We start from the raw sequence: 9893 nt of genomic DNA, 5'->3' as shown, positions 1-9893 counted from the left end.
ATCATTACCCAGGCTTATCTCAGTGCGGTAAGGCCTTACCTTTCTGCACAGAGCAGGTGACTTGCTATTAAGAGCGGCACGTGATTGCTGTAGTCGCCCGGTGTTTTCTGCTAGCTGGCAACGATCTTTCCTGCAAGTTACACATTTTAAAGTGTAAATATGCACATCTAGTGGGATATAGATTTCGGAAAGATTCAGACCTAAGTACTGTGTTCTTCCATGATGCATTAATGGTAAAACTGGAGGAGCAGCTGACAGGGTTTGGGGTTATTCTGTTCAGTATCCTAAATGTTTGACTGCTGCCTGAAACAAAAAACAGTCATTGGGGTTTTACACTGATCCAGGAAGCCCATCCTTACATGTGGGCATCTCTCAAATCCCACTGGAGCGGGGAGTGTTAGCCCCGAAGTTAACTATGGGGTGATAAACCTGTTTTTATCCTCACAGCAATGGCTGATGGCTTTCTGCCTGGAGGAATACAAACGTTTCCACTTATAGATAATGGGGCTTTCTGTTAGCAATTTATCGGAATGTGCTGGTGAGTTTCAGTGAATGCAGGAAAATCCTTCACTTATGGTGTGCTGAGCCTTGCTTATGCACAGAAAGGCGTCGTCGGACATTTTAGAAATTGATTTTCTTTAAGTTTCAGCAACAACCAGCTCTGCAAACAGCTCAAAGTCCTTTTGTACAAGCCTGTGTTTGTCCCGTGTCAAAGCCTCTCCGGAAGCCAACTCTCATCCTTCTCTGCTTCAGTATGGAGGGAGGTGTTTGAAACTGCTTTGTTTGAACAGATATTTTGCTTGTCGAACAGGGTGGTAACTGCGAGGTGTTACCCCGAGCTAGGTGCCACACTGATGAACGGAGTAGCCTGGGCCATTAGGCTGGTAAGAGTGGCTGCATGATTATGGGTGCTGGATTCTGCATCTGAGGCTGAAATTACATGTTAGGAAATTACACGGTAGCTGAGATAACAGCTTGCTGTTGACAAAAAGGGAAGATCCTGCTCTTTACTCCCTTCACCCACCATACACTCTCAAGCCGGGTACAGAGTTTATGCTGGCTCTGGCATTCCTGTGCCCCTGTGCAGATTCACCTTGCCACACAGGCAAAAAAAAGCAGTTTCTTCTTGCCTCTTCTTGCTGTTTTTTCTGATACGTAAAGCAACGAACAAAATCAAGGTGAGCTTTCCTTGACCTTTCTTGAGGAAGGCAGCAAGATCAATCAGCTGGGAGTGGGAAAGCTGTATGACCATCTTCTGTGGCAGATTTAGCCCAGCTTAAACCTGTTGGAAAGGCGCACACTAACCTGAGTGAAATCCTAGTGAAGGCACAGCAGCCTCTGGGTGTCGGGTGTGTTTATCCAATTATCTGTATGTCCCTGTCATTTGGTAAGGCATGAAACAACTAAAAACCAACAAGACCTATGAAAGTAAAACTTCACCAACACACTGGGGAAACCAAGTGGAAGATGAAGCATTTCTAACTCATCTTTCCAGGTAAACGCTCTCTCTGGTTGGCAGTGGGTCTCCAAGCCTGTCATGTTCCAGCAATTACATTCTTGTTACCTAATTTTTTATCCTGCAAACTCCAGTTCAGTGACATTTCTTCTGAATAACACCTGCTTCACTGCTTGTCTCTGGTTTGATCTGTTGGATGAAGAATTGCTTGGTTTTATTCTGCTTGTGAAAAGACATCAGCAGGGGTGCTGGTATACTAATTGCAACATACGCAGCTTTTTGATGGTCTGAATTCTCCTGGGGGGAAAGGCAGGCTATTTTGCATGGGACTACGACTGGCCCTTGGTACAGGGAAGCCACGAGGTGGCACGCTGGGCTTTTGCCGCTGCGCCTCGCCGCTCTGAGAGCAAGTTATTCAAGAAAAGCAGGCAGATCTTTAGCAGTGTTACGTAAAACACCATTCCTATTAACATCCATCCATCCTGCAAGAACAGGCTTTGATTTCCACATAAATGGCTGGTCAAATTTACAGTTATTGTCATATGATTGAAATAGATCTCTTATGTCAGTCAGTCAAAACAGAATGGAGAATGAGTCATGCTTTGCAAAAAGCAGGAAGTTTGGTTTTGTTGGCACAAATTTTTAATACAGAGAGAAAATTACACGGCTGTATTGCAGTGTTTGTCTTAGGGATTTGTGAATAACATTGTCCATGCCTTAGAGAATGTTTCCAAAACAGAAAAGTAAAAGCTTTTAGATAATGATAGTTATTCCTTATGCCTCAGTGGTAAGGCATCTAGGAGGAGCCTAGAAGAAAAAGCGTACTCTTGTGAAAACTGTTAGAGCCCTCCTAAAATAAAAGGCTGCAATTGGAAGACTGCTGATCTGGGGCAGGGGGTGGGAGGAAATAGAAGAAAATGAGGTAATACTCATGGGTGTGATAGGAGTGCTTGCACAAGGCTGTTACTGCTTTGCCTTAAGCGTAATACACCTTCATGAACCAGCACAAAGGCAGAAGTGCAAGTCTACTTGTGAAGTATTCTGATATTCTGAAACTTGCTGGGGTCTGTGGTCTCTAAGCCCCTCGAATAACTAGTGGGACAAGAGATAAATTACTGTAAAAACCATGGCACAGAACTAGTTTTTCTGCATGGTCTATAAATATAATGGAGTTTAAAATTTAAATACATTAGAGTTACCCTTCAACATGACTGTTCAAAACATCACTATGCAAGAAAGATTAATTTAATGGGAACAGGTGCAGGGGAGGGCTAGTGACATGAATGGGGGGAGCAGAGAGCTAAAAGTGTAAGGGAAGAATAAAAGCCTTTGGCTTGGTTTGCCTAGCAAAACAGAAGGAATTTGATTACTCTTCATAAACATATGAAAGGGTAGACACTCAAGAGAGAGGAGTTATCTAAATAAAGAAAATATTAGCACAAGACCATATGGGTACAATAATAAAATGTCATTTAAGTTCCTAAAAGTGACATGAGCCATTTCGCATGTGGCACAAGGTAAACTCTTTCGGACTTTCTTATAATGAAGTAAGTTAAAAAAAACCCCAAACCTCTGGACTGCAGTTCAGTGGTTGTCTGGGGAGCAGTGTTCATGACCTGACTTTGCATACATCTGGTGCTTTAAAAGAGCCATATTTCCAACTCATCAGAAAATAAGAGTGCAAGCAGGAAGAAAAATTTAGGTAGAAGTCTAAAAATGACAAATACAAGCTCTTTAAAAACAGCTCACTGAGCGAGCAAAGAGCCACAATTTCAAAATCACGAGAGAAAATACACTGACAATTCCTGGTTTATTAGTGGACTGGAGAGAGTGATTAAAAATGAAAAATAAATAGACAAAATGGGGAAAGCGGGAAATAAAAAAGTGTTGGTATAAATCAGAAGTTATGAGAAGCAGAGGAGTTATTGGAAGTGAAGCACATCAAAGGAAATCCATAGCTGGCAAGGCTAAATCCCAGAAAACCCTAGTAATGCTACAGGCCCATTACTAGATGGACATGATTAAAATGTCAATAATGATGCAGAAGTGTTCATTGAACATTTATGATCTATGTTTGTAAAGAAGCAGGAAGATATGTGGGTGGATTACTTAACAGTGATGTGATAAATTTCAGTCCATTAGTAACCAATGAAGCTCTTGTCTTCTAGGGTAACTGTGGCCCAGTAGCTCTGAAACAGCTGGCTGTGGACACCCCTTGTCTGTTGACAGTCGTCTTTGGTAAACCTTGATATACTAGGGCAATCCTAGAAAGCTAAAAAAGTGCCAGGTTGCTATCTGTCTTCAGAAATGACAGTTTGTATCATACGTAGTAAATGTAAATGTAAGAACAGTTCCTGGATAAGGACCACAGAAAGTTCGTATGTGACTCAGATTAAAGAATTAGTAATGCCAGTCAGAGGTCAAATAGAAATCTCGTTTCATGCTTCAAGAAGACAACAAATAATTCAATTTCCTCTGGAAGGTGTAATAAACTTTTTAAAGGATTTTTACTTAGAATGACACAATATTTTAATTAAAAAACCAGGGTAATAAAGCATCAGTTAGGAATATATTAAACACTGGCCACATAGATTATTTTTTTTTTTTAGAACTGGCTATGAATCATTACTGAATAAGGCTACTTCTAATGGGATCCCTCCAGGATCATGTATGCTATAATACGCATGTCCATAATCAATATTTTCATTAGTCATCTGGAAGTAAATACAAAATCACTCCTAATACAATTTGCAGATGACATGTGCATCAGCAGGGTGGTACAATCAGGATGACAAGGGCCATTGTTCAAAACATGGCAAACTTGGTCTGGATAAAGGGACTGCCACGTAAGACAGTCAAATGCAAAGCCACGCATCTCAGGTATGCGTATGTATGTGGAGGAAGAAAAGCATCATGCTGTGTGCTCTCTAATGGCCTACAGTCAGTCTTTGGAGGCACACCTAGGGATATACTAGAGCCTTTTCTAGCCCTGGATACAGATGAACACAGCACCCTAATCTCCATATTCTGAAATGGAATACTGGAGAAAAAAAAAGGAAAAGGGGAGGGACGGAGAACTGTAATTTAAGGGCTGGGGGAGATGCCAGAATTGAAGAGTTTGTAACTAATTTGCTTTGTTAGCAAGAAGATAAAAGGTGTGGCTTCATAACTACATACCTACCACTACAGGGATCAACACTGACACAAAAAGACTCACGGTAGCACCACGAGTCACGGCATGATCTCACGGCATGATCGATGGCAGGCCATGGGCATGCAGTTGGTGTGGGCAACAGCCTGCCTCGGAGATGGGAGCTGAGGGAGCTGCCCCTCCTGCTCTCCAGAGCAAAGGAGAGAATGGTAACTGCTGGAAGGGGTGGAAAAACCGTCCATGAAGGATGCAGAGGTGTTACCTGCTGGATCATCAAAATCCGTGAATACATGAAGGAAATATGAGTTAAGCGTACCACAGATGGCCGGCGAGGCTGTGGCGACACTTGGCCAACATGCTGGGACAGCCGTCCTTGGGCCTCCCGGTCACCACGTTGTGTCAGGTGGGTACCAACCCAGCCAAGCTCGTCCGCCAGAGCCAGGCCAGCCGGGGCAGCCATTAACTGGGGAACGAGCTCCTGAGGGGAGCGGTTGATCCCGCCATGCCCTTTCCTGAAGGAGACAGGGCCCTCGGCCGGACAAGGTGCCTGAGGCAATCTAAACCGCCGACCTCGGGAGGGGGATGACGGCTACGGGCACCTCAGCAGAGCCTCTATGTGTTGGTGCGGGTATCGAGCAGCGTACGCGGGCCCTCGCCGGGGCCGCCGTTCCCTCAGCCCGCCCGGGGGGACACGGCGGGGCCGGGCGCCCTCCGCCGTTCCCGCCCGACGAGTCCATTTCGCCCCGGAGGGGGCCTTTACCCGCCCCCCCCCTTCGTCCCGCGCGCCGGGTGGTGCGCGCCGCTGGCCCCGCCCTGCCGACACGGGGGAACAGCCACGTCTCCAGCCCGGCGGAGGGCCGGCCGGGAAGGGGCGGGGCCGCACCGCCCGGCGCTCCAGTCAGCAGCACGTGTGGCGCGCCGGCTCCGCCAATCCCAGAGCAGGTCGGTGAATCATGCGCTTTCGACTGGTCGGAGCGGCGGGTAGAGGGGAGGGGGAGAGAGCGGCCTGACTCCGATTGGCCCGGCGGCCGTGTTGACAAACACCGCTCCCACCCTCCCTCCCTCGCCGCCGGCCGCGCCAATCAAAGGGAAGCGTCGGGCGGAGCGGCGTGGCGCCGGCCCAATGGGCTCCCTCCCCGCCGCGAAGGGGGCTGGGCGGCGGTGTGGAGGGGGCGGGTTGCGCGCGGAGTGCCGGTACGTGGCGGGCGAGCGGGGCTGGGGCGGGGCGCCGGGCGGGGCGGGGAGGGCTGCGGCGGGCGCCCATTCTGTGGCGGCGGCGGCGGCGGCGGGGTTGGCAGCGTTCATGTCCTAACGGCTGGTTGGCGGCGGGCGAGGCGGGGCCCCTCCATGCGGGGGCCGCGGTGCCGCAGCGCTCTGGCCGCCTTCGCTTTGCTGGTGCTGTTAGGGTTGGCGGCGGGCGGCCCGGAACCGCCGCCGCCGCCGTTGGGCGATGCCGTGGCCGTGGAGGCCGTTTTTGGGTTGGGGGCGGCCGCCGCTCCCGCCGCTTTGCCGGCAGGTTCGGCTGACGTGACGGTGGAGGACGATGAGGCCGGTGTGGCCCCGGCGGCACCCGGCGAGCAGGAGCCTGAGGAGAGCGGAGAGGCCCGGACCGGCGGCAGGTGGGCGGGGGGGAAGGGGGGGTGACTGGGATGAGGGTCGGTGACTGGGAGTGCTGGGAGGGGGGAGGGTCGGTGCGTGGGGCTGCTGGGAGGCGTTCGTCCCTCTGGGCAGGGGGGGTCTGAGTAGAGATGTTGGGGGGGGGGGTTAGCACCCGGTTTGGGGGTGCTCGGAGGGGGGGTCGGTGCCTCAGGGGAGAAGGAGGCAGGGTCCGGGGCTGGGGGGGGTCCTGGGGGTCGTGTTGTGGAGAAGGGGGTCGTGCAGGAGTGGGGTTGCGCTGCGGGGGGGGGTGGAACAGCACTCGGTCGGGTCAGAAGGGTTGGAGTGGGGAGAGAGGTGGGAGAGTTGGGCTGTGGGTTGTTTGGGGGGGGGGGGGCACGGAGAAGTGAGGGTGCTGGGGGGTGGTGCGTGGGGCTGAGTGTAGTGACGCGCAGGGAAGTATCGGAGGGTGGGAGGAGAGGGGAAGGGGGGGAGAGATGAATCTCGTGATGCGGCTGGACGTAGCGCTGCAGTGATGGACGGGCTGGACCGAGGGCCGAGGGAGAGCGTATGGCAGGACCTCGCCATCGCCAACGTACTTGGGGTTTTCTGTGGCTGTTGGTAAGAAGAAAGGGTGCCTTAATTCTTCGACAAATAAGCTGGCGGATGTCACGCTATGTGACATCTGGCCGGTCTGCTTAGACTGGTAATGTCAAGTCTCGATCCCTTCCTTGACTTGTTACGGGGTGCCGGTGCTGTGCCTGCAGGAAGGAGACCCAAAAGCACTGCGTCTGTACTCTAAACTCTTTCCAACACCTGCGACTCACGGTGGTTCAGAGCATCATACCCCTTTCTGTCATCTTTTCTCTTCTTTTAAAGAAAACGCAGTTCTCCTGTTTACTTAATTGTCTGTTAAACGCAGGCACTGGTGCAGGCTTGCAGGGAAGCCAAACACGCAAGACAAATTGCCGAACAAGTTTCAGAATATAACGAGGGGGGATAACCGCATGTGGCAAGAAGCTCTGGCAAAAGGAAGATTTTAATGAATGACTCAAGTGCAGAAATGTTACTGAGCTGTTTCCAGTCTCTGAATTGGCTGAGAAAGATGAGGTGATAAGCCACAGCCAGAGTTTAAAGGAAGAAGCGCATGACTAAGTGCCTACTATATTTGATGACCTGTTCTAAAAATGAAAAGCCCAAAGCTTTTTGCTAGTTTACCTGAGCATTCACTTAGAGCAAGAAACCGGCTGATAACTTGGCACCCTCTTTTCTTTCAGGAAAATCTAGTCACCTATTAGCAACAGGATCGTTCTTTTGTGTATCAGGTCATCAAAATCCTACCTAGTTTATTACAATTCTACTGTATTCAGTTTTCAATAAGACCTTCATTTATTTAGCCCTGAAAATATTTAAAAATGAATTTTCTGTTTGACTACTAGAACTAAGTAAAATAAACTAAAGATGTTCAATTTAGTAATTTAAGCCTGAGATTAAATGTAGCTGTTCTCTAATTGATTAGTGCATAGGAATAGATTTGCTGTCATAAAGTAAAATAGAATGGCTGCCTGGCCATAGTATTTGCTTGCATTTCTTCATTTTTTTCATCTGTATTTGCGAGATCTCTATTCACCTCAGCTAATTGTTCTTCAGCAATAAAATATCCATATAATATAGCAGGTCAGTGTAATCTGGAAAAAAACCAACAAACCCCAAACCTCAGATGTTTTTGCTGTAGGCAAATGAATATAATCATCTTGGGTTTGAGGATTTTTTTAATTTCCTGGAAGAAAATGTGAGGGTTAGTGAATTACTGTGTTCTTTACATACAAACATGCAGGTTTTGAAATTGGAATAGCTGTTTAGAGTTCAAGTTTGACAAACAACCGTATTTGCAATGTCCCAAATGGTTTTTGAGGGTTGAGGTTATTAGGGTTTTGGTTTTTTAATTGAAACAGCAGTAGTGGTAAATGTTGATGATAAGTTCTGCTTTGTTTCTTGAACAAAACCAACTTATTTGAATAAATACAAAGTTTTTCTGTAGTGAAAGGGTGTAGATGAGCTAACGAGGTGTTCATCCCTATCCTGTTTACCTCTTCCCTTGCAATCTTAGCCCTTTTCTTCTGTTCATAGGTAAATCAGATACCTTCAATTCTGTAAAGTAGAACAGAGCTGTGCTTAGACCACCTGATCTCAAAAAGTGGGCTGTGTTCATGATGGGATATAAACAATGGTTTTAAGGCCCAGAATGGCCTTTTGTCAATGTATGTGGAAGTTTGTAGTAGGTATTTTGCATAGTTTCAAGGGGGAACATTGTAACTGCACTTCAATAACAAGCGTGTGTCTGTGAGTGAAAGAGGATAGGAAATGGTAAGAAAACATTTTCATTTAACTGTAGAGGCTGTTTGTACATGGTCGGGGTGGGGGAAGTATGTCCAGATATGTTTTCTTTCATATTGACAAAGTGCAAATAAAATCGTGGCTATATAGTATTAGCTTAGCCTCTGCCAGCTGCTGTGATTACAGATACCTTTGTATGCACTACGTTGTACTGGCCCCTTGCTTTAGTCCTTCTGCAGGCCATCTGTAAGGGCCCAGAAGGGATTTTCTTCTCCATCACTTGGTTCATAATATGTTCTGGAGCAGCAGCTAAAGGCAAGGTGAAATGCGTAAGTGTCATCTTCATTTTACTGAAGTTTGTTGTTCAGGTGCCTGGTTGATGGATCCTGGGATTTAAGTAATTGCCAAGTTTGGAGTGATTCCTTTCTGTATCTTTTTTCCTCTGGTCCAGGCTTATAGAGACTATTGCAGTTCTGGTTTTGCGTTGGTGGGGTTTTTTCCTTCTCTCTATCTGTGGGATGTGATTCACTCCTTAGTATATAGCCAGTGATTTACTTTCAACAAATGTCTTGCTGTTTCAAGAATTTGCAGCCCGGGTGCTGTTTGACTCTATCCTCCTTGCTTCCTTGGCCTTATAGTTGTGACTTTTGACCTTTTTACCTTCGACCTTAAGTTGGGTAATATTTTGTGTTTTGTGTGGGATGGTATGCAGAATTGAGGTCTAGTTTGGTAGTGTTCTTGGAAAACTTGTATGTTGTTGGAAGCTGACTTCTTTGGTCAAGGTAGTCTTTAAGCTTTACCCCAGTCAGGAGGTAGTGTTGCTAAAGCCAGTGATAAGGTATCGCTTTGCAGAGAATAACAGAGTTTATCAGGTTTAACCGAAATAGAAGCTAACACAGGAATTCCTTTTCCTTGCAACTTGTCAGTTAGGTATCCCAAAGATGCACCCAGAATATCACTATTTCAGTTTAATGTAATGGAGTTGCAGGTCCCTCTAACCTCTTCAGACAGCAAAGACTTGCAAAGAGATGGTTAAAAGGACAGCTCTTTATTCTTGAATCATGGCCATATTCTACTGATGTTTATACGAATTCACTGTAAGAATTGGGCATAATGTGCTACAGTAAACTTACGATAGCACTGTGGGGTGACAAAGAGCAAGTTGCCTGCTTGTTTTTAAGCTCTGAAATAGTTTCTTGAAGTAGTTGCCTAAATTGCTTTTGTCAGAATGTGTTAATCTAGTGCTTGACTAGACTACCTGAAAGATGGGAAGATCTCTTTTTACTGCTTCATGCTCTTGGTATGCAAAGCTGCAAGCAGTGAAATCTCGCAGAGAAAGGGAGGAAGCTTGAA

General features: G+C 47.1%; 1 protein-coding gene across 1 annotated transcript in view; it reads left to right on the top strand.

The window, feature by feature from the left end:
- The first annotated feature begins 5870 nt into the window (after positions 1–5870).
- The window catches only part of EIF2AK3 (eukaryotic translation initiation factor 2 alpha kinase 3), a 44619-nt gene continuing 40596 nt past the window's right edge, over positions 5871–9893 (top strand). Inside the window, exon 1 of the mRNA XM_049834414.1 lies at positions 5871–6226. Coding sequence (XP_049690371.1) covers positions 5955–6226 — 272 coding nt within the window. The 5' untranslated portion in view covers positions 5871–5954. The remainder of the gene's footprint in view (positions 6227–9893) is intronic.

The sequence above is a fragment of the Accipiter gentilis genome, chromosome 3 (assembly GCF_929443795.1).
Source record: "Accipiter gentilis chromosome 3, bAccGen1.1, whole genome shotgun sequence".
Lineage (NCBI taxonomy): Eukaryota > Metazoa > Chordata > Aves > Accipitriformes > Accipitridae > Astur > Astur gentilis.
The sequence above is the reverse complement of the archived record's forward strand: the minus strand, read 5'-3'. Positions and strand labels throughout refer to the sequence as shown.